This window comes from Sylvia atricapilla, chromosome 8 (genome assembly GCF_009819655.1).
Source record: "Sylvia atricapilla isolate bSylAtr1 chromosome 8, bSylAtr1.pri, whole genome shotgun sequence".
Taxonomy (NCBI): Eukaryota; Metazoa; Chordata; class Aves; order Passeriformes; family Sylviidae; genus Sylvia; species Sylvia atricapilla.
In genome coordinates, this window is record NC_089147.1 from 559,582 (window position 1) to 583,861 (window position 24,280).

At 56.1% G+C, this 24,280-nt stretch overlaps 1 protein-coding gene across 5 annotated transcripts in view; it reads right to left on the reverse strand.

Moving 5' to 3' along the window:
- The window catches only part of LOC136363930 (janus kinase and microtubule-interacting protein 3), a 29,170-nt gene extending 16,724 nt beyond the window's left edge, over nucleotides 1-12,446 (reverse strand). For 2 of the 5 annotated variants that reach the window (XM_066323381.1, XM_066323380.1), the window contains exons 1-7: nucleotides 12,263-12,446; nucleotides 10,722-11,219; nucleotides 4,062-4,277; nucleotides 2,274-2,393; nucleotides 1,354-1,500; nucleotides 821-952; nucleotides 356-391 (exon numbers count right to left, since the gene is read on the reverse strand). In XM_066323381.1, coding sequence (XP_066179478.1) covers nucleotides 356-391; nucleotides 821-952; nucleotides 1,354-1,500; nucleotides 2,274-2,393; nucleotides 4,062-4,277; nucleotides 10,722-11,219; nucleotides 12,263-12,394 — 1,281 coding nt within the window. In that variant the 5' untranslated portion in view covers nucleotides 12,395-12,446. The remainder of the gene's footprint in view (nucleotides 1-355; nucleotides 392-820; nucleotides 953-1,353; nucleotides 1,501-2,273; nucleotides 2,394-4,061; nucleotides 4,278-10,721; nucleotides 11,220-12,262) is intronic. The other 3 variants (XM_066323383.1, XM_066323382.1, XM_066323384.1) reach the window with 2 other exon arrangements.
- Nucleotides 12,447-24,280: the final 11,834 nt, after the last annotated feature.

The following is a 24,280-nucleotide window of genomic DNA, read 5'->3' on the forward strand; positions in this document are numbered from 1 at the left end:
GCCATCAGTAGCCCACAACAGCCCTGGGCAGCAGGGCACAGGGATGGGCCAGGGCAGGGCTGAGCACACCCCGCTGGGGCACACACAGAGCCAGGGGTGGCCAGGGGCAGAAAAGGCAGCCCCAAGGTGACAGAGCTGCCCTGGAGATGGGGACACATTAAAGCTTCCCTCCCCACTGTCACTGTGCTTTTCTCTGCTGAACAACTGCTGATAAAAATCTGCTGGGAGGAACCCCTGGGTCAGCTCACTGCTGAGCACAGATGGGAGGGAGGATAAACAGGACTGCAGCCTGCCCGCTTTCCATGAGCAGCAGTCTAAAGCACGTGTAGACGAGGAGGAAGGTGATGTCTCTTACCATGACACTCTTCACATAGCCAGCAGTCTCCAGGGTCTAACGAAAAGGAATGAAATCATGTCAGTAACTGGACAGGCTTAAAAAGAAAGGGAAGAAATAAAAGCTATTTTCCAGAGGAGTCTCATGATTTTGGCATTTTCTGTTTCCAAGGACTGAGGACATGTTAAGAGGGAAGCAAAACCCCAAGGCCAGGACTGCAGAGCACGCCCTGCACACAGGAATCTCCAGCCCTGGAGGTGTCTCCAGCTGCAGGAGCTCAGTTTCCCTCCCAGGTCTGGCCCCCAGCACATGTGAGGACACGGTTCTCTCGTGCCAGGCCAATGCAGAGTGAAGGGGTTTACCCAAACACCACAGGTCATTTATATTCCTGCTAAGCCCAGAAAGCCAGAGCCCTGAGTGCCCTTCCTTGGGCTCCCTCTGCTCTGCCCTTGGGCACTCTCAGGTGAGAGCAGCCTTCCGCCTCACCTTGGAGAGCTCATCAATGATGTTTTGCTGCTCGATCACTTGGAGCCTCAGGAAATCCACTTCCCTTTCCTCCTGGCTGTGGTCAAGGTCATTTAGGGAGCTTGGTCTCCTTATTGCTCCAGTTCTTTGCCTCTGGAATCCAAAAACCACAGGGCAGGGGAGGAAATGATCAGGAGGCTCTGCCAGGGACTTGTCTGGCCCTTCCCTTTTCCATAGGTGGTGCATTCAATCTCTCTAGGGGTTGCCCTGGAAGCTCTCCTGCCCCCCTTCTGCTGAGCCTCACATCCGGGCTCCAGATGTGCCAGATGTTCCTGCTCCTCCAGCTGGAAAAGGGGCAGGCTCACCAGTGCAGATTTCCCGGGGATGATGAGGGGATTTGGGCAGGAAAGGTGAAGGTGAATCCCAGAATTCCAGGTTAGTCTGGGCTGGAAGGGACCTTGCCAGGATGGAGCAGTTTCCCATGGAAGTGCCAGGGCCTGATCCCTCACCCCCAGCCCCACAGCCCACGTTCTCCCAGGAGCACAGGAACTCACCATGGCAATATTTTCCTGCGTCACAAATTTCAATTTGTTTTCCATTCGACGTAAGGCATGTGACAACTCCTCATTCTTCCTACTGAGGCGTTTGTTTTTGTCCAAAATGGGCTTATACTGACTCTCTGCTTCTCTGAGACGTTTCAGCTGAAAGATAAAGAGAAAAAAGGACACCTCTGGAGCTTTTTCATCAAATATTTTAACTACTTTCTGTAACTACCACACTAGAAGTATTTTCTCCTGATAAACACTTCTAGTAAATAATAAATTTTTTTCAGCAAAGCAGAACTGATCAAAAACTCTTCAGGTTTTCCACTGGGAAGGGAGCACTCCTGCATGGGAATATGTGGGCAATGGAATTGTGGAGGATTCCCAAAGGCTGGCAGGAGGCTCACACAGTCCTGTCCATCTGTGTGCAAACTCTGAGATAAAATCTCCTGACTGAGAGAGGCCATGGGACAGGACAGACAGTGCTGAGAGGGAAATGGGACTGGAAACAAGAAAGGCTTTTAATGGATTGTAATTAGGGAATAGTTTGGGTTCTGATTGTGATGGTGTGAACTGTAACACCTGTAACATCTCACCCTTCTCATGAGACTGAAAATGGAATAAAAGTCTCTAAAACACCTCTCAGTTGCCCATCTGTGGGTCAGAAAAAGGGATAATCCAACAAAAAGATACTCCGTCTGTGCAGCAAATGTTCAACGTGGGGAATGTGCTTATTTCCAGAAAGAAATAGATACAATTCGAGCTAATGCCATCTAAAAACCACATTGTTGTACAAGCCAAGGGCAGAGTGAGGTGACACAGCCCCGAGCGGAGGAGGAGGAGGAGGCAGCCCCTCCTCTCCACCCAGCCCAGGAGCACAGCCAGGCTGTGTCTGGGACAGGGCCCAGGTGTCCCAGCCCTGCTGCACTCACCAGCTCGTTCCTCTCCTCCGACAGCAGTGCGTTCCTGTCCTCCAGCTTGCGGATGATCCCGCTCAGCTCCGCGATTTTCAGCTGGAAGCGCCGCGCGTCCTTTTCATCCAACTGCTGTTCCTAAAACAAAGATCAACTGCAAATAACCGCTCCCAAGTGCACTCGCCACTTTGTTTATCCCAGGTCCAAACGTTTCCAAGTGTCATCCCGTGGAGTGTGAGCCATGGGACCCAGCTGACCATGGAGAGCTGCAGGGTGACACCAACGGAGAGGCGGGAGTGGAAATGTGACAAAGAATGCAAATGCAGAGGTGTGTATGTGCATATGGATCTGGACGTGCATATGCAAATACGGAGTCACCAACGTGACAACGCAACGTGCAAACACAGAGTTTACACACGGTGAACTTGGAAAGAATGGAAAATATCAAAACGGAAAAGGCCGTGTTCCAATGATGCCACTGTTGAACTGAGAGCTTCAGACACATCGCCCACTCTGAGGACTTGGTCATAAGAAACCAACATTAAAATGACTGAATTACTGATTGGGGAAAATCCATGCCATTGTGCATTGAATAAGCTCTTCTTCCAGAAAGCTGTGGCCCTTATGGGGTCCTAAAGGGTCACTCGTAAGGCCACAGGGGCGGCACTTTATCTGAGTGATAATGCTTAAACCAAATCAGAAACAAGTAGAGGTAGAGGCGGATGTGTTCTCTTTCAGAATCAGAGAGCAGTTACAGCTACTGACAAACGTGACAGACTTTCCCCCTTCTCTACAGCTTGTTCTGGTCTTTGGCAGAAGTTGAGTACAACTACAGAGAGGCAAATTAGTGCCCACAGCACTTTTGGGAGGTCTGGGGTTCCTCATTCAACAGGTGCAGGAGAGGCTTGGGCCAAAGAATAAAATGGACTGGTTTGCTCAGGTGTAAGTTTTACACTCATACTGAGACAATCAAGGCTTGTGGCAAAAGAAATCTTGATGAGGATCAGCAATGAGGACGACCTGCACACGTCAGAGGCACGAGGGCAGTGACCCGAGGGGGCTCTTCTGGGCTCAGGGAGGCCCAAAAACACTGAAAAAATTTACACTGACAAAACCCATTGTGGGTGTGGGGAGGGGACTCCAATCGAATGTTCTGGCTGCTGCAGAGAATCAATAAACAGGAGAATAGGTTGGGAGGTCTGGGTTGGCTCCGTGTCCCGCTGATGGCGAGAGCACTGAGCAGCAGGCGAGGGGTGCCCTGGGGGCTGCAGGGTCCCTGGGGTGCCCTGGGGGCTGCAGGGTCCCTGGGGTGCCCTGGGGGGGCTGCAGGGTCCCTGGGGTGCCCTGGGGGGGCTGCAGGGTGTCAGTGCTGCCCTGCACCCAGGGCCTGCCCCGATCCCTCCGGGACTGGCCTCGTGCATCTGCTCCCCGAGCCCAGCGGGGCTCACACAGACAGCGCTTGGTGAGAAATGCATTTGCATCGTTTGTTGGCACAGTCGTGTCCAGCTGTCACACTGAGGAGGGTGGCTGAGCATGGAACAGTGAGGGAAAGGAGAGGAAGGACAGAGGAACTTCCCCCTGCTGACAGAACCCAACCAAACCGACCGGGAGAACGGGAGGACGGGAAGCAGAAGCTCTCCCATGGCGAGGTTCCATTGGGAATCTCAACGGTTCGGGCACAGGCAAAAGGAGAGCACTGGTGGGTGCCTGGGCCCCGCACAGCCATGGGACAGCCTTGCTCAGGGGACACTCATCAAGATCCTGCCCTCGGGGCCGCAGCTGCGGTGAAGATGTGGAAGTGCTTACGGGGCTTCCCGAGGGCTCTGAAGCGTCTCCTGCACCACTTGCATAAGGAAGTTCCCGCTTGGGGCTGCTCAGGTGCCGGTCAGACTCTTTGAGCTGGGACAGTTGTTCATCTAAAGCCTCCTTTTGGAGCTGCAGTCTCTGAGCGTGCCCGGCTCGCACCCCTAACTCTCTCTCCAGCACGAAGACTGCTCTGTCCTTAAACTTAATCTCCTCCATCTACAAGGAGAAGAGAACACAGTCACACGGTGGCTCGGCAGCGGCACGGGCACCCCAGGGTGACACGGGGCACCCCAGGGTGACACGGCTGCCAGCGCAGCGGCCGCAGTGACAGGGACACCGAGCACTGGGCTGCCCCAGCCCTGCCCTCCTCCTCCTCCTCCTCCCGGGGCCACACAGCAATAACCCCCTCCCTCAGCAGGCACTTGGGCACGGAAATGTTGGGGAACAGCCTCGAATCCTGTCCCCATTCCGGGCCACCTGAAGCAGAATGGAAGCTTGGCATTCACATCACGCTTTGGTGGCTTCACCCAAACCTTTGAATGGTTCTGCAGCACTGTGCTCGGATGTCACCGCTGGAAAATTTGGGTTAATAATTTCAAAAGAAAAATACTGGAACCTCAGTATCCTATACATTTTCAAAATCCCTAGAAGAAATGTGAATGTTTAAATTTCTTTTGCCCAAACGTCTCCCTTGGGAGCAATTCCCTTTCCACGAGGGGTTTTACTTACACATAACAAACATTATTCAAAATAATGAAGTGCTTAACTGATCGGTGCCCAGTGACCTCTGAGGCTCTCCTTGCCTGGCTGCCCTGGGATCAGCCTGTGTGCCCATCCCGTGGGGTCAGGCAGGGTCCCTGCACTCTGCCCGCAGCTCAGGAGGGTTCCTGGCCCTGCCCAGGGAAGGGGATCTCTGCTCCCAGCTGGGCTGGGTGCTGCCCACCCTGCACCCACACAGACCCAGCGCCCAGGCCGCAGAGCTGCTCACACCACGGGTGGCACTGACAGGGACCCCCAGAAACCATTTCCATCCCCTCCAGGTCTGGCAGCTGCTTCCACACCCCAGGAACACCAGGGTTTCGCCACTGGGTTTTGAGACTTTAAACATGACATTTCGATGGTCAGTTTTTAAACCTGGCCTGCCCCAAATGACATTTTGCCTTGTAAGAACTGTGTTAACACTTTTATCTCGGCTTTGTCTGTAAACCTGGAAAAAACAATGACATTGGCAATCAACAATCCCTCCGAGGACTTTGCTTGCAGTAATTGCCCAAGTGGCCAGGGCAGGTGCTGGCAGGTCACACAGGTATCAGGAGAGGAAACGGAGCAAATGAGAGGGATTTTGGGGGCCACTGACTAAAGATCCTTTCGCCAATGTCTGTGAAGGCAGCGTCTGCTGGCTTGGGGTGAAACAAAGACACAGGTGCTCCTGGGCACCTGAGGTCTTTCTGCTAAATGCCTAAGGAGGCCAAATCTACATGGATGTACAGATGGAAAGATAACACACCGTCAAATGGTTATCTGTTTAAAATAAGCAGAATATTGGATAGTCGATTCTTATTTATATGGAAACAAAGACATGTTACAACAAAGGCAACACATGAAATCGGGAGGAACAAAGAGATGAGAAAGCACAAAACATTTCACAGCATTTCACCTAACGGTTTGTTTTCCAGGAAAAAAAAATAAATCCCTAAACAAAATCTTCATAAACCACAAGCAAACATCAGCCCTGACATCTTCCTTGACCCGAGTGAATTCCCATACATGACACGGGCACAAGTTTGGTGCCTGCAGCGCCCTGCTAGGCAGAGACAGCGTGGGAAGGGAAGGGCACAAATGGGAGGGGAAGGTGTCTCCGAGGAAAGGAAAAGGGAAAGGGAAAGGGAAAGGGAAAGGGCCCCGGGACTCACTGGCAGTGCTGTGGCTCCGTGGGCACACGGCCTTGGGGCACGGCCAGCCCGGCCTCATGCTCTGCTGGGCTGTACTGGGCTGTGCTGGATTGTGCTGGGCTGTACTGGTGCTATACTGGGCTGTGCTGCTCCTCCTGTGCCACTCCTGTGCCCCTCCTGTGCCCCTCCTGTGCCCCTCCATGTGCCCCTCCCTGTGCCCCTCCCTGTGCCCCTCCCTGTGCCACTCCTGTGCCCTCCCTGTGCCCAGGAGAGAGCCCCCGGCCAGAGGAGGTGCTCCAGGACAGGGACATGTCCCTCCCCGTGGCCTGAGCTGGCAGTCAGGACAGGTGAGGGGACCTGTCCCAGCGCCCATGGCACTGCCACGAGACACCCAGGTGAGAGGGGACAGGGTGTGACAGCCCTGGGAGGGCTCAGGGACTGCCAGGAGCTGTGACCCGATGAGATGCCCAGGTGAGAGGGGACAGGGTGTGACAACCCTGGAGAGGGGCTCAGGCACAGGGGACACAGCGCTGTCTGTCCCCTCTCCCTGTGCTGGGACAGCCAGGTGCACTCACAGAACCCTGGAGGGTTTGGGTGGGAGGGAGCTGGCAGCTCAGCCTGGGGCAGCCCCAGTGTCCCCATCAGTGCCACTGGTGAGTGCCAGGGGCTGGCCCAGAGCTGGTGCTGGAGCAGAACCCCCCAGAGCCCCCAGCCCCGGGTCAGCTGTGCTGTGCACACCAACAACAGCGTGGGTACAGCCCACAAAGTAACAGCTCCTTGTCTAGGCCCCGAGAGAAATGCTGTTAAAGGCTGCCCTGTGAGACAGGACACGCATCCCCCCGAATGAGGAGGCTCCTGACCCTCCTGAGCACAGGAGTGATGCTGTCTGCCTTTTATACACACCAAAATCCTCCAGCCCACGTTTAGCTGGGGAAAAAAAAACCCTATTGTAAATGAGGGTCAAAGCACAAATGACTAAAAAAATCCCCCATGGGAGGAGGAAGGATTCCTAATTCCTAATTCCACCCTTATAGCCCCAGGTGTGGGGTTCCTCAGCACACCAGGGCATCAAAAGCAGAAGGTAAAGACTCAATCGATCTCCAATCAAATGAATATTTAAAAAGTCACCTGCCTACCCTTCCATCTGATCCCACCCTTTCCATCAGACACGTTCACGGTTTACCAGGGTCTGGCAGGGAGCTCTGAGAACACAGGGTCACAACAGTGCCCAGAGCCTGGATCCCCCTTGGCTGGGGTGGCATTGCCATGAGGAAGCTGTGAAGTGTCCCGTCCATGTCTCCATCCATGTCCAGTGTTCTCACAGAGGGATTGGTGCAGGTCATTAAAACTTTTGCTACTCTTAATCACCTGAAGTTTATCTAGATTGAAAATAACCACTCCCCAGGCTCTAGCAAACCCCATTTCCCCAGTTTTTCTGATTTCTCTGTCCCCTGATGAAGGAGATGGGAGTGAGGAGGGTGCAGTGGCCATGGCTGTGCACAACTTCTCCTTCCTGACCAGCCCAGAGTTAATTCAGTTCAAATGCTCTTCACCACGCTGAGTTTTGGTCCCCATTTAGCAAGCACCAAGGCCAGCTGAGCCTGGGGAGCACTCCAGGCTGAGAGCTGCTTCCCCTGGCTGTGCACACACCCAGCAGGGAGTGCTCCTGCCCGTACAAACGTAATTAAACACAGCCAGGCAGTATTTCAGGGCGCCTGAAAATGCACAAACTGAAATTTAAAAACTAAAAATGGACTAAAAATGGACTAAAATTAGACATTCCCTCCAAGGGAGGCTGTTGCCACACGTACTCCTCACCATCTGCAGGGGGATTTCATCTCCTGCAGTTCCCCTGCTGAGGGGTGCCGAGCCAGGGACAGCTGAGCTGGGTGAGTTCAGCACCCTGGGGACCAGCACCCACACTGCAGGGACACCACAGCCCCAGGGACACCAATAACACCAGGGACACCACAGCCCCAGGGACACCAATACACCAGCCATGAGTGCCAGGACAGCCCCAGGGACACCACAGCCCCAGGGACACAATAGCCCCAGGGACACCAACAGCCCCAGGGACACCAATACACCAGCCACGAGTGCCAGGACAGTCCCAGGGACACAATAGCCCCAGGGACATCAACAGCCCCAGGGACATCAACAGCCCTAAGGACACCAACAGCTCCAGGGACACCAATAACCCCAGGGACATAACAGCTCCAGGGACACACCAGCCCCAGGGACAAGTGCCAGGACAGCCACAGGGACACCACAGCCCCAGGGACACCACAGCCCCAGCCACGTGTGCCAGGACAGCTCCAGGGACACAACAACACCAGGGACTCCAATAACACCAGGGACTCCAATAACACCAGGGACACAACAGCCCCAGGGACACCAATACACCAGCCACGTGTGCCAGGACAGCCCCAGGGAGACCAATAACCCCAGGGACACCAACAGCCCCAGCCATGTGTGCCAGGACAGCTCCAGGCTCACAGCAGTCTGAAAAACACCTTATTGCCCTCCCTGCGCTGCCTGCAGGGCTGGGACCTGCCCAGCCCTGCTCCACGGGAATGGGCTGAAGCCTTTGGCATCCACCCTGGCCCTGGAAATAACCACAGGGACGGGGTTTATCTGCTCAATACCCAGAACCCTGGGTCCCAGCTGTGCCCCATGCCAACCCTGTCCCCAGCCCAGAGCTCTGAGTGCCACCCCAGGAATTCCTGGGACACCTCCAGGGATGGGCACTCCAAACCCCCAAGGCCTGAGCACCTTTCCCTGGGGAAATTCCTGCTGCTGCCCACCCTGAGCCTGGTCCCTGTGCTCCTGTCACACACTGCCAGTCAATGCACACACAAAAATGCCCCAAAGCAGCGCCAGTGAATCCCTGATTCTCCACCCCCAGGGCACTGCACAGCCTCTCACCCCAGACATCAGGGCCCTCCCCACAAGGTGCCAGCAGCCACCAGCACCCAGGAGCACCCAGGGCTTGGAAAAACCACAGCAGCAGGGAATTTCATTGGTGCAGCGAGCCAAGCTGATTCTTTCAGTCAGGAACTTTTTTAAAGTTTGATTTTCAAAGGCAGTTTAGAAAACATCCCTTGGGCCACTCTATCCCTGTAACCAGGACTGTATTTACTGTACAGCTTCCACATGAAAGGCCATTAGTGGGGACTTGCCCTGTGATGCAGCAAGTTTCTTTAGGATGCCCATTAGCCCCCCATTCACTGTGATGTGTGGTTACAGGAGAAGGTACTTACACTGCAGGATATTTGAACAGCATCAATAGAGCTGTCGGTTATAAATTATCTTTAATATCCTCTTCATAAAAATAAAATAATCAATGAAAAAGCCTTAACAGCCTAAAATCTGAGAGAAGGAGTCTAAATAAAGGCTGGGGACACTCCACTGCTGGGGTGTCTGTCCCTGCCAGGCCCTTCGGGCTCAGGGGATGCTCTACAGCACCCTGCCAGGGCAGGAGGTTCTGCAGGGTGCCCACACTGCCAGCCTTTGATCTGGGCCAAGCTCCTGGGGCATTTTAAATTCTTTTTTTGAGGATTTGGGTAACAGCTGAGGGCTGATGACTTTGTGGGTTTGTAGGTGGACACAGAGTGCTGTAAACAGCACGGCACACACAGAATGATGGTGACACCACACGAGTACTGGGACAGGAGCCAGAGCACACAGAACCCTGAGAGCGGGGCTGTGTGCCCACCTCCTGGGCACAGCTCAGGGGGCACTCCCTGCGGTGTGGGGACAGCAGCACACAGGGAACCCACCCCCTGAGCCCCAGGAGGTGCTGGGGACCTGCCAGGCTCTGCTGCAAAGGCTTCCCTGGGAGGGCACCCTTCCCACAGGGATCCCCCCTTTGCCAAGATCCCATCCCTCCTGAGCTCCCCAGGCAGCTCCCACACACGGCACAGCAAAACCCCACAGCCACGGGGGGAAACTCTTGCCTTTGGGAGGGGAGCTGCTGCAGCTGAGGACCAAATGTGGGCTCAGGGGAGGGCAGGCAGCCACTGAGAGGCAGGGGCAGCAGGGCCAGGGGGAGCCCAGTGACCTGCTCAGGGGTCACCTCCCACCTGCTCAGCAGCAGAGGGGCAGAGCCTGCCCTGTCCTGAGGAAACCCACCACTCCGGGTGGGCAGAGGAGCCCTCCCTGCTGCCTGCCTGGCACTCGGGGGTGCACAAAAGGAGCGTTTGGGGTGCTGTGAGCCTCCCTGTGGGATGCTCATGGCAACTAGCAAAGGCAGGGAAAGGGAGGGACCAAGGTGGATCAGGCAGGAATGCTTGGTGTGGAAACAGAGGCATAACCCAAGAAACAAAAGTGTTTTACTGTTTCTGCTTCTTGTTGTAGCATTGCCCTGACCAGCCAGGAACCTGAGGGCTCTTCCTGATACCTTTAACGTCAACAACTTCAACAGGCTCTGACACGGATAAAGAAGTTGCTTGCAAAACCTCTAATACTTTTAGAACCAAATTAATTCTTGTGAAACCAAACTCATACTTTTAAAAACCAGTTTGCTCTTTCTACTAGTAAAAGTAAAACAGACCTGGAGCAAGCTCCAAAGTTTCAGCACCGCCCAAGGAATCCAGCCCTGCTCATTCCCCGTTTCAGCACCACTCAGTGGGTCCAGCATTGGTCATTCCCTATTTCAGCACCACCCATGGGTCCAGCCCTGCTCATTCCCGGTTTCAGCCCCACCCATGGGTCCAGCCCTGCCCTTTCCCCCAGCAGCCCGAGCCCAGGAGCAGGCAGCCACACGTACCAGCCTGCGGATTTCCCTCTCGCACTCCCTCTTGATCCTGGTGATCTCCTCCTGGTGCAGGTGGTACACGCTCCTGATCTCGGCCGCTTTGATTTTGTCAGCTTGGATCACCATGGTCAGAGCCTCCTCCACCTGCTTCTTGGCCCCCTTCAGCTCGGAGATTTCTTGCTGCATTTTGATTTTCTCCACCTCGAAGCCCCTCTTGGCCTCCTCCTTGGCCTCGCTGAGCAGCACGGTCTTCACCTTGTCGGGGGCCCCGTCGCGCACGGCGTTCAGCAGGGTCTGCAGCCTCTGGATTTCATTGTCCTTGATCTTGATGACTCTGAGCAGTTCGGCTTCGTGCTGCCTCAGGAGGGTTTCTCGGACAGCCTGGAGCTCTTTCATTTTGTCCTCGTGGAGTTTGACTTTGAGCTCTGTCACCACCACCGTGCTTTTGTGCTGCTCGTGCTCCTTGATCTGCTTCACTTCCTGGTTTTTCTCCCTTTCCAACTTGCTGACCTGCGAGCCAAGTCAAAGTGGAGTATTTTCAATCAACCAAAGAATGAATACATCTGGTGATGTAATTTAGAACTGGCACAAGTGAGACTTTGCAGTGTTACACCTCAGTGCTGGTACGTGTGTGTCTCCAAAGTGGTGCTAACAAAGACCTTTCCTGCACTGCAGGCTCGTGTTTAGTACACATTCAGGAATCGGTCAGTGCCTTTAGAGTAAGTCTGAGCCCTTGCTTTATCCTGCAGAAGTCTCCCAGCACATTCCCCCAAAGAAGGGAAACATCAGATGCCATCACTCTGGCACACAGACCAAACCTGCCCACGCATGCAGCACACAGAAATCTCTGTGCAAGCTCCTGTGGAGCCCCAAACTGCTGCATTTTACCAGATGCTTTTTAAACCATGAATTATTCAGCAGAAATAACCGACTGGACCTGACCACACCAAGGCTCAAGGGGTGTTTCAATTTAAAACCATGCCATAAACTCGAGAAAAGCCATGGCCAGAGGTGGCTCTGAAGGACAGGGAGAAGAAAAACAAAGTCCTTAATGCTGCTTTACAGCAAAAGGATTAACAGAAGTTCCATTTATATGTCTGTGTGTGTCAGATTCATGGTCTGAAATGCCCAGTAATGGTGCAAATTCATGGAAAAATGCAGACCATCGTTTTGTCCCTGCATGGTAACACGTTTGCATTCTGGAACTGAAAACCTCCCCAAGTTTATCAGTGGAAACTGATTTAGGAATTAGGGAGAAGCCAATGAATATTCCATGCTGTGGCTGAGAAGTGATCTGAGGGCAGGAGCTGAGGCTCCAGCCCCACCAGCTGCCCCTCTCCCAAAGGGGGAAGCTGTGTCTCCTTGGGATCTGGGAATTAGCCCGGAGGCAGAGCTGAGGTTAGTATTGTACATGTGTGCAAGCAGCTGTCTGAAGGAGTCTGAGAGCAAAATCCAAATGAAATCAGAGTAAAAGGGGAAGAGGAGAAGCAGCAAAGAGACTTTGGGCCTTTGTGAACACTCTGAACACCAGCACGGGAAGGGAAGCTGCCCACCTTGCTCTTCTCCTGCTGCAGCTCGATCTGGATGTCGGTGAGCTTGGCCCTGAGCTCCTCGTTGGCAGCCTGCAGGGCGGCCAGGGCATCGGGCTTGTCCCCCCTGGCCCTGCTGGAGCCCCTCTTGGCCATGGTGAGGGACGGGACAGCCCCGCTGCTCCGCTGCTCCGCTCTACATCTTCCGGGGGCTGCAAGGAGGGACAGCGGTGTCACACAGCCCGGCACGGGACAGCACGCCCAGGGACAGCAGCTGGAGGGGCTGCATTCCCGGGGTTAAGTGTGGAATCACAGCTTGGTTGGGGTTGGAAGGTCCTCCAAGACCATTGGGTCCAACTGTTCCCCCAGAACTGCATGTCCCGTGTCCCAGGTGCCACATGCACGGGGCTTTACAGTCCCCCCACCTCTGGGGACTTCACACCTGCCCTGGACAGCTGTGCCAGGGCTGGACAGCCCTTTCCACGGAGACCTGGAGCCAGGTACCCAACCTGAAGCTCCTGTGATGCAGCCATTTCCTCTTCTCCCATCCCTCATTCCAGGGGAGCAGAGCCTGAGCCCCTGGCTGCATCTCCTGCTCCTCCAGGCAGGGCCCTGCTCCTCCCTCTGCACGGGAACCCCACAGGGCATGGGAACCCACAGGGATGGGAACCCACACAGGGCATGGGAACCCACAGGGATGGGAACCCACACAGGGATGGGGAACCCACACAGGGATGGGAACCCACACAGGGATGGGAACCCACAGGGCAGGGATGGGGAACCCACAGGGCAGGGATGGGAACCCACAGGGCAGGGATGGGAACCCACACAGGGATGGGGAACCCACAGGGCAGGGATGGGAACCCACACAGGGATGGGAACGCACAGGGCAGGGATGGGAACCCACAGGGCAGGGATGGGGAACCCACAGGGCAGGGATGGGGAACCCACAGGGCAGGGATGGGGAACCCACAGGGCAGGGATGGGGAACCCACACAGGGCAGGGATGGGGAACCCACAGGGCAGGGATGGGAACCCACAGGGCAGGGATGGGAACCCACAGGGCATGGGAACCCACAGGGCATGGGAACCCCACAGGACAGGGAAACTCCACAGGGATGGGGAACACCACATGGCAGGGCAGGGGAACTCACACAGGGATGGGGAACCCACAGGATAGGGGATGGCGAATCCACACAGGGCACGGGAACCCACAGGACAGGGAAACTCCACAGGGCAAGGATGGGGAACCCCACAGGGCAGAGCAGGGCAACCCACACAGGGCACGGGAACCCCACACAGGACAGGGATGGAGAGCCCCACACAGGGATGGGATGGAGAGCCCCACACAGGGCAAGATGGGAACCAACACAGGGATGGGGAACCCCACACTGGACAGGGATGGGGAACCCCACACTGGACAGGGATGGGGAACCCCACACTGGACAGGGATGGGGAACCCACACAGCGCACGGGAACCCACACAGGGATGGGGATGTGGATCCCACACAGGGCAGGGCTGGGGAACCCTCACAGGGCAGGTGAACCCACACAGGGCAGGGCTGGGGAACTCAGTGCAGGGGATGTGGATGATCAGCACACCCACACACCGGCCCCCAGCACTGCCACGGCTCACAGACTGCTGGGAGGGTTTTATTCCCGTTCTATTTTCACGGAACCACGGGACGGTTACACCGCAGAGTCGCGTTAAGAAGCGCTCAGGTTTGGGAGAACGATTCCAACCTTTTCAGCAGCAGTGCGGTCAGGGTGTGCAGGGCAGCAGTGCTCCTGGCTCCCTCAGTGCCTGCCTCTGCCCCTCATGGCTCACAGCCCAGGCACGGCCACTGTCCCTGTCCAGCCACGGCGATGGGCTCAGCAGGTCAGGGCAGCTGCAGGGAGAGAGCACCAGTGAGTGGTGACAGCAAACAGCGACCAAACCAACCTCCACAGCGACATCCTAGTCAGAAAGCCCGGCTTCGATTCTCAGAGCAAAAGCCTGAGCCTCTCAGGGAGAAAGGAGCCAAGGGAGGCAGCTGCTCTGGGGGTATAAAAATGGGATAAATGCTGGGAGAGGGCTCAGAGCATCCCGGAGAGGGGCTGGAGTTTGGGAGGGCAGAGCTGCCGAGGGCCAGAGGAATCCCACAGGACAAACAGGCACTACACATCTGCCCTGGGCCACAGGGGAGGGAGGCTGAGACCTGGAGAAACAGATGGGAGAATAAAATAACATTCCTGGTATTAACTGTCCAAACTGAGGGGAGACAGTCTCAGTTCTGCTCCTTCTCAGGCTGGTGCCTGACTTTGCAGCCTGGAAGTTTCTATAAAAAGAAACGTTTGGTCGGGCAAATAAATCGAAATAAATGAATTTTTAAAGCTATTGCCTGAGAAATCTATAACACGAGTACGTGTTCTCCACATTTAAGACTCTCGCTGCTTTGTGCAAGCAGACACAACACACCAAGGGAGATTTAAAACCCTGTTTTGTTGTTGATAAAAATGGGGCAGCTGTAGCCACAGGCACAGAGTTCTACCTGCTGCAGCAAATGAGGCCTCTGTGCACATCACAGGCATTTTCTTAGAGGATTCCCTCCAAAGGCAGAGGGAGCCAGGTTCGTTCACAACCCGAGGAAACCAGAGGCAGCCACCAACAAGCTTTAACTGCTTCCACACGAATGGCACAGCAATCCTGGTGTGAATGGTGCAGGGATGGGAGAGTCATTGCTGACAGGATTCCTTTTGTCAGACGAGGGCTGCGATGATTTACATTTGTGTGCTTACAGGAAAGAAACCTCAGGAGCTGCCGCTCTGGAGCAGAGTTCACTCGGTGGGAATTTATCTGAGGTCAATCTGTAGAACCACAGACCCCGATACTTACAGAGGTGCAGCTTTTAAATTTTCTTTAAAATGTTACGAGGGCTTAGTGGAAGGAATTGCCACGTTTTATTAGTGTTAGATCACTGACCCCCAGCTCCTGCTCCTGCGCAGGACAGTCCAGGGATGACCACCATAAACCATTAAACCATATCACAAATGCCCCCAATGCCCCCAATGCCCCCAATGCCCCAGGTGCCCCCAATGCCCCAGGTGCCCCAAATGCCCCAGGTGCCCCAAATGCCCCAGGTGCTTGTGGAGCAGTGTGGGATGTAGTGGTGGAGCTGTGACCTGTCCCCAGTGAGGGGACAGCCTTTGGAGAGGCTGGGGCAGGGCTCAAGCAGAGCCCACACCCCACACCCCACACACCCCACAACACCCCACACACCCCACACCTGACACACCCCACACACACCCCACACACACCCCCCACACACACCCCACACACCCCACACACCCCCCACACCCCACACACCTCACACTCCCCACACACCACACACTCCCCATACACCCCACACACCCCACACACACCCCACACACACCCCACACACACCCCACACACACCCCACACACACCCCACAAACCCCACACACTGCACACACCCCACGGTCACAAGGGCCTTTTGGGAGAGAAATCCCAGGGAAGGTTTGCTCCAGCACACCGAAGGGGTCAGGGACAAAAGACCCCGATGGAGGGTGAGCCCAGGGTGAAGGGGGGGCTCAGGAACCGATGGGCTGAGGGCACAGGGGGTACAAAGGGCAGGGCCCTACAGGGGACACGGGGCAGCCACCAGGGACCCCACAGCCCGTGGGGACACAGCGAGAGGGAAACCAGGAGAGCTGGGGACATCTGGGGAGAGGAAATCTGGGATAAATCACACGGTGTTGTAAGGCACCATGGGGGAAGTCTTTTCTTTCAGCCTAGGTGGGGACTCGGTGGGGAATTCTTCCAGGGCAAGGCCCTGGGGATTCCTGAGGGGCCCCAAGGATTCTGCAGAGCCTTTCCCTTGGGACAGCAGTGGGGATGTGGGGTGGTGGAGGAGGGACAGTGCCCAGGGATGTGGGATGTGGGATGGGGCACAAGGCAGTGCCCAGGGATGTGGGATGTGGGGCATGGGGCAGTGCCCAGGGATGTGAGTGGGGATGGGGCATGGGGCAGTGCCCAGGGGATGTGGGATGGGGATGGGGCAGTGCCCAGGGATGTGGGATGGGGCACAGGGCAGTGCCCAGGGATGTGGGATGTGGGATGGGGCACAGGGCAGTGCCCAGGGATGTGGGATGGGGCAGTGCCCAGGGATGTGGAATGTGGAAGGGCATGGGGCAGTGCCCAGGGATGTGGGATGGGGCATGGGGCAGTGCCCAGGGATGTGGGATGGGGCAGTGCCCAGGGATGTGGGATGGGGCACAGGGCAGTGCCCAGGGATGTGGGATGGGGCACAGGGCAGTGCCCAGGGATGTGGGATGGGGCATGGGGCAGTGCCCAGGGATGTGGGATGGGGCAGTGCCCAGGGATGTGGGATGTGGGATGGGGCACAAGGCAGTGCCCAGGGATGTGGGATGGGGCATGGGGCAGTGCCCAGGGATGTGGGATGTGGGATGGGGCATGGGGCAGTGCCCAGGGATGTGGGATGGGGCATGGGGCAGTGCCCAGGGATGTGGGATGTGGGATGGGGCACAAGGCAGTGCCCAGGGATGTGGGATGGGGATGGGGCAGTGCCCAGGGATGTGGGATGGGGCACGGGGCAGCACCCAGGGATGTGGGATGTGGGATGGGGCACAAGGCAGTGCCCAGGGATGTGGGATGTGGGATGGGGCAGTGCCCAGGGATGTGGGATGTGGGATGGGGCATGGGGCAGTGCCCAGGGATGTGGGATGGGGCATGGGGCAGTGCCCAGGGATGTGGGGCATGGGGCAGTGCCCATGGATGTGGGATGTGGGATGGGGCATGGGGCAGTGCCCAGGGATGTGGGATGGGGCATGGGGCAGTGCCCAGGGATGTGGGGCATGGGGCAGTGCCCAGGGATGTGGGATGTGGAAGGGCATGGGGCAGTGCCCAGGGATGTGGGATGGGGCAGTGCCCAGGGATGTGGGATGGGGCACAGGGCAGTGCCCAGGGATGTGGGATGTGGAAGGGCATGGGGCAGTGCCCAGGGATGTGGGATGTGGGATGGGGCACGGGGCAGTGCCCAGGGATGTGGAATGTGGAATGTGGGATGGGGCAGTGCCCAGGGATGTGGGATGTGGGGCATGGGGCAGTGCCCAGGGATGTGGGATGTGGGATGTGGGATGGGGATGGGGCAGTGCCCAGGGATGTGGGATGGGGATGGGGCAGTGCCCAGGGATGTGGGATGGGGCAGTGCCCAGGGATGTGGGATGGGGATGGGGCATGGGGCAGTGCCCAGGGATGTGGGATGGGGATGGGGCAGTGCCCAAGGGATGTGGGATGTGGGGCATGGGGCAGTGCCCAGGGATGTGAGATGGGGCATGGGGCAGTGCCCAGGGGATGTGGGATGGGGCAGTGGATGCTGCAGCATGTCTGTGCTGGGCACAGCAGGGCTCAGCCCTGGCAGCAGGGGTGGCCACACCAGGCTGGCACTGGTGTGAGAATGGGAACAGGACTGAAGGGGCACAGCAGCTCCCAGTGACAGCCACCACCCTGAGCGTGTGCAGGGGCACAAGAGCCATTGTTGGGGCCATGAGAGGGGCTTTGTGCTCCCACAAGAGTGGCCCTGCAGCAGGGGACCCGTGTCTGCTGGAGCACGCCCCGGGCACAGGAGCCAGCTGGGCCCCAGGGCCAAACGCCAGGCCAGCCTTGAAAGGATATTTCTCACAAATCCTGGGAGAAAAACATTCCATGAAAAAACCCTGCCAAGCCAGCAGGGCTGTGCTGACCCAGGAGCAGCCAGGAGGGCTCAGCCCAGGCTCAGGGAACACTGAGCTGCTGCTCCAGGGCTCTGATGTGACACTGGGGACACACTGGGACCTGGAGAGGACAACACCGAGCAGAGAGCCTCAGCACACCCTGTCCCTGCTCTGGCACAGGAGACATTCCCTGGAAAACCAGGCACCTGCCTCCGGATTGCTCCTTTATTTTCCCAAGGCGCTCCAGAGGAGGGGCAGCCATCAGACACATCCCCTGGACAGAGCAGAAAGGTCATCGGAGTCCTGATGCTGGGAGAAGAGATTGTGCACCTGATTCCTGGCAGGTTTGATATTGAAAACAGCATCAATAATGCATCAGAGCTGCCTCGAGCAGGGCTCAGCGCTCCCTTTGCCTCCTGACTTGCAATTCACACATCAAGACTAATTGGGAAATGTGTTTGCTGGGTAGTAGTTGCTGAAATGAATGTTTCACCACGCTTCAAAATAAGTGAATTAGTCCCTACCCAGGGTAGCAATATTTGAAAGCAGAACACTGTTCTTACAAATATGGAACATTTCCAATGTCTGCACTGCCCTGTGAGCGCTGGTGTTCTCTGCTTTTGACAAATTGTTCTGATTAATTAGTTTAAACAAACCCCTTGGCGCCTCTGGTGCACCTTGAAATACCATAATGGAAAGAAAACGTGATACTGTTCATTGACTTCCCCCTTCCTCAGATGAGTAATTTCCACGTTCCATTTAGGATTGCACCAGCCTATAGATCAAATGCAGGGAAAAGAATTTTCCTGTGAAAAGGAATTTCATGCTCAGCCAATGCAGCCGTGTGCTGTGCTGGAGTTGTGCTTTGGGCTTTATCCACATAAACATTTGTCAAACATCCACATAAACAGTGCAACACTCACCCAGCTGCAGGGTGAGAAGGAAACCTGCTGGAAACTGCCCGGGAAAAGGAGTGAGCAGGTAGCTGAGATAAGGAACAATGGCCTGGAGATGACCTGTCCTGCACACAGGGTTCTGTTGTGCAATTCCTTCACAGAACACAATCCCGGGATCCCTGAGGCTGGAAAATCCCTCCCAGCCCAGGGAGTCCCCCTGTGCCTGTCCCCACCTTGTCACACAGAGCCCTGAGTGCCACCCCAGGAATTCCTGGGACACTCCAGGGATGGACACTCCAAACCTCCCTGGGCACTGCCAAGGCCTGAGCTCCCTTTCCCTGGGGAAATTCCTGCTGCTGCCCACCCTGAGCCTGCCCTGGCCCAGCCTGAGGCCGTTCCCTCTGCTCCTGTCCCTGTGCCCTGGGAGCACAGCCCGACCTGTCCCCTCCTGGCAGGGACTTGTGCAGAGCCACCAGGTCCCCCCTGAGCTCCTTTGCTCCAGGCTCAGCCCTTTCCAGCTCCATCAGGAATTCTCCAGCCCCTTCCCAGCTCCATCAGGAATTCTCCAGCCCTTTCCCAGCTCCCTCAGGGATTCTCCAGCCCCTTCCCAGCTCCCTCAGGAATTCTTCAGCCCTATTCCCTTCCCTGGACATTCTATAAGGATTTTTTTCCTCTGTGCTGTTTAGACTGAGATTAATTAGATAAAATTATTTTTTTTAAACCATACAAGCAATGCAGGTGACTCAATGCAGGTGTCCCAAGAGGCACATGTGCCTGCTCCCTGCTCCTGCTGAGGAAGCTGCAGCTCCTCTCCCTGCAGAGCTAACACAGCCTGGTACCCACAGCTGCCCGAGTCTGCATTTCAGAAGGGAAATAACTAACCAGCCAAGTTTTCCCAGCTCTGAAACCTGCCTTTCACGAAACAATATCTGCTTTAGATTCAAAATCATCCCCCCCTCAGCCCCCAGCCCTGCGCTCTCTGCAGATGGAAGCCCAGCCCAAGTTTGGCTGAGGATTAGATCAATTCCAGCAGCAGCTGTAACAGACACATGTCAAATCCCCACTGACCTGAATTTCTCCTCAAAGATTAATCCTGCCACCGCTGGTGGCATTGACTCATTGATGGGGGATGAGGTCCTCTGTCAGCTCCAGCAGCTTCCACTCTCCCCTTGTGTGTGAAGTGACCCGTTTGTGCCGCACCCAGGGACAGAAATCCCATCCCCTGGTTGTTTTGCCCAGCCTTTGGGGGTTGGTTTGAAGCACAGACCATGGTTGGGTGTCAGTAATGAAGTTAATCAGGGTTTATAGGGAACCCCTGGAGCTGGGCCAGGGAGGTTTGGGATGGATTTTAGGAAAGGTCCTTCCCCCAGAGGGTGCGGGCACTGCCCAGAATGGGCACAGCCCCAGAGCTCCAGGAGAGCTGGGACACCCAGGGATGGCCAGGGGGATTGCTGGGGTCTGGGATTGGTGGGGTCTGTGAGGGGTGGGATTTTGGGGTCTGGGATTGTTGGGGTCTGTACAGGGGGGGATTTTGGGGTGTCTGGGCAGGGACAGGGGCTGGATCAGGGATCCCTGTGGCATCACCCAGCTCAGGACACTCTCTGAATGCAATTCTGGCAGACACAACTGCTGCTAAATCCCAGCAGGTACATTCTGCAGCAGGACACCTCTTCAATTGCACAACTCTTAGGGCTAATTTGCAGAAAGAGCAATAATTAATTAAAAACAGGTGAATAGGTAGAAAAGCAATTTCTCCTTTTCCCAATATTTAAGGCACAAAAATCCATTGGAGTTTCTGCAACAAACTCCATTTATTTATCCATTAACTGGAGCATAATTTGGGGAGGGCTGTTAGTGAGGGGTGTATTTCAGAGGCAATTGCAGGAGTTGAACAGCGTGTCACTGCGTTCTCTCGCTCCCAAACTGGCTGTTAGAGCAGTGCCACCCCTCCTCCCAAGGAATTCATGCCTGTGTAATTAACTAAATCAACTGTAACACAGATGGCATCGCACCCTCCAGAAGCACTTGATGGAAACACTGTAAGCATGTTATTAACATCCCTAAATAACGATTTAATGCCACCCCTCCAATCCTCCTCGGCACCGACACACAACACAGCTGGATTCGAGGATGGAAAAGGCAGTGTTTAATTGCTACACTCTCATGAAAAGATTTTCCAGTTCTTGGATTTACTCAATTTATAAATGAGCTTGAGAAATAACAGACTCAACAGTGGCAGCAAAGCCACGGCGCTCTGGAGTTGAGAATTAAGGTTAATTTCCAGCCTGACTCATCATCGTTCAATTCAGTGAGAGGGACTGGGCAGCAGGAAAAGACACGGATGGGAGCAGGAACCTTTCTTCAGGCTGACCCAGGCTTGCCAAAAATTACATTTCGATTTGACAGTGCGTTTTACTTCTCGGTAGGTGTGTGCCCAGCTCTCAATCAAGATAAAAATTGACATTTCACAGCAACAGACAAGAATTTGAATGGAAAGTCGATTAATCTCCCAAATGCAAACAGTTGGGAGATGTCCATCAGGCTCTAGTGAAAAGCTGTTCCTGCAGCCTGGAACACTGAGGAGCAGATTATTTCAAACCTGATTTTTCATTACTGGATATCCTGCTTTAAATGACCTTTCTGTGACACTTGCTGCGGGTCCCCTCCTCAGTGCCAGCGCTGTTTCTGAATGGCAAACGCCATCCTGGCCCAGAAATGCAGTGACAAACACAAATACCCATCCATACACTGCTGAGGAGAGGAGCAGGGGCACGCCCAGGCTGCCAGGGGCTGGGGATGTGCTGTGAGCGGTGGCACCCACCGGGGTGACAGTGCCAGGCACCCACAGCGTCCCTGTCCCACAGCACTGCATGGGGCAGGGCAGAGGGAACTGCCCTGGGGACAGGGGGAACTGCCCTGGGGACAGGGGATGGCAGGGGAACTGCCCTGGGGACAGGGGGAACTGCCCTGGGGACAGGGGATGGCAGGGGAACTGTCCTGGGAACATGGGACAGGGACAGGGGGAACTGCCCTGGGGACAGGGGATGGCAGGGGAACTGCCCTGGGGACAGGGACAGGGGGAACTGCCCTGGGGACAGAGGGAACTGCCCTGGGGACAGGGGATGGCAGGGGAACTGTCCTGGGGACAGGGGAACTGCCCGGGGGACAGGGGACAGCAGGGGAACTGTCCTGGGGGCAGGGGATGGCAGGGGATCTGCCCTGGGGACAGGGACAGGGGAACTGCCCTAGGGACAGGGACAGGGGGAACTGTCCTGAGGACAGAGGGAACTGCCCTGGGGACAGGGGAACTGCCCGGGGGACAGGGGCAGAGGGAACTGCCCTGGGGACAGGGACAGGGGGAACTGCCCTAGGGACAGGGACAGGGGGAACTGCCCTGGGGACAGAGGGAACTGCCCTGGGGACAGGGACAGGCAGAGAGAACTGCCCTGGGGACAGGGGATCTGCCCTGGGGACAGGGACAGAGGGAACTGCCCTGGGGACAGGGACAACTGCCCTGGAGTGGCACCAGCCGAGCCCTGTGCCCACGGGGGTACCCAGGCAGGGTCCCCAGGCAGGGAGGTGACCCCGGGCTGCTGTCCTTGTCCTGGGCAGCTGTGCCAGGGACACACAGGGCTGAGGGCTCTGCAGCTGTAATCTCAGTGTGTAAAGCTGATTTGATTGGAAATGCTGCATGAGCCTTTGGAGCCAGCTTGCAGAGAGCACTGCCCTGCAGCCCTGAGCCCTGCAGCCCTGCAGCCCTGCAGCCCTGCAGCCCTGAGCCCTGCAGCCCTGAGCCCTGCAGCCCCACTGCACACAGCCATGGCAGGGCCCCTGCTCCCTGGCACCCCAGAGCTGAGGGGAAAAAGGCTGTTTCACCCTCATTTGAACATCTGGAGTGCAAGGCCCCCGGGCTGAGCAAGCTGCCCAGAGCAGCTCTGGCCGCCCAGCCGAGTGTCCCAGGCCAGGAGACAGGGCTTGGAGCAGCCTGGGGCAGGGGAAGGTGTCCCTGCCGTGTCCCTTCCCACTCAAACCATTCTGGGATTCTATGACCCATTCCTCTGGGAAAATCTTATTTTCAAATCAAGAGCTCTATACTATTTTATTATTTTTTTAATCAATACTAACAACAAAGAGGAAAAAAAGGAAAAAAATGGGAAAAGAGGAACTTCAACAGCTGCCTCTTCCTGTGCTCTGCATTGGGTCACTAAAACTGGCTTCCTGGAGTTCACCTCTGAGCCAAGTGACTCATTCCCAAGGGGCATCTCCGGGCTGATGGCTCCTCTCAGGGAAACCCCTCTCCTGCAGGAATCTGCCCCTCAAGGGCTCGTGCAGATGATCAGGAAAAGCACCGGCCCACTTTTCCATGTGGAACGTGCTGCATAATGAACTGGGAAAACATCCCCCCAGCACGTCCTTTTCCAGGCTGGAGAAGCTGCAGAGGAGCCCTTTCCCAGCTACTGGGTCAGTGTGGCAGCTGGGTAATCCGGGATTGCAGCCCAGCATCCTCCAGACGTTTGGCCTCCTGCATTTACTCCTGCAGGGAAAGTGGCTCCTGGCGCTGATCCTCAGCCCGGGGCTGCGTCCATCTGGCTCCTGAGGGTCCTCGGGGAGGGCTGCAGCCACAGGGGATGAGCAGGGGATGGTCAGGGGGGATGCTCAGGGGATGCTCAGGGGATGCTCAGGGGATGCTCAGGGGGATGGTCAGGGGATGCTCAGGGGATGCTCAGGGGATGCTCAGGGGGATGCTCAGGGGATGATCAGGGGATGCTCAGGGGGATGATCAGGGGGATGCTCAGGGGATGATCAGGGGGATTATCAGGGGTCCCAGCAGCCCAGGCAGGCCCTTCCCAGGATACTGAGGGTAGGACTGCAGCTCTGCAGAGCTCTGGGCTCCTGCAGGGGCAGCAGGAGGAGCAGCAGTGGCTGTGGCTGCCCTGCCCTGGGCTGTCAGAGCAGCCCTGTTTTGCCAGGTTGTGTGTCTATAATATCCCTGACATCTGTTCACATCCCTCCACACAACGGAGGCAGCACTGGGTTGTTACCCAGCCAACACCCCAGGCCACCCAATCGTTTCAGTGCTGAACTAAGTCGTGGTAAAAATAAATAAATAAATAAAAGAGATGCTTTTTCCAAAGCTCCAAGGTTCAAAATCGTTTTTACAGTCCAGGTTATGCTGATGGATAAACAGCCTGGGAGTTCTAATCAGGACTACACCAATTCCTCAGGCTCATTTCATCCAGGGGACAAAGCTGTGCCCAGGAAAGCCTGCCCAGCAAGGCAGGGAGGGCAGCAGAGGGGCTGGGAGCCGTGGGTTTGGGGCAGCACAGGTTATTGTTAGTGGCCCCAGGGAACCCTGCCCTGAAGGGTGCTGGGGAGGTGAGGGTGGAGATCTGGGTTTGACAAGGACACCCCAG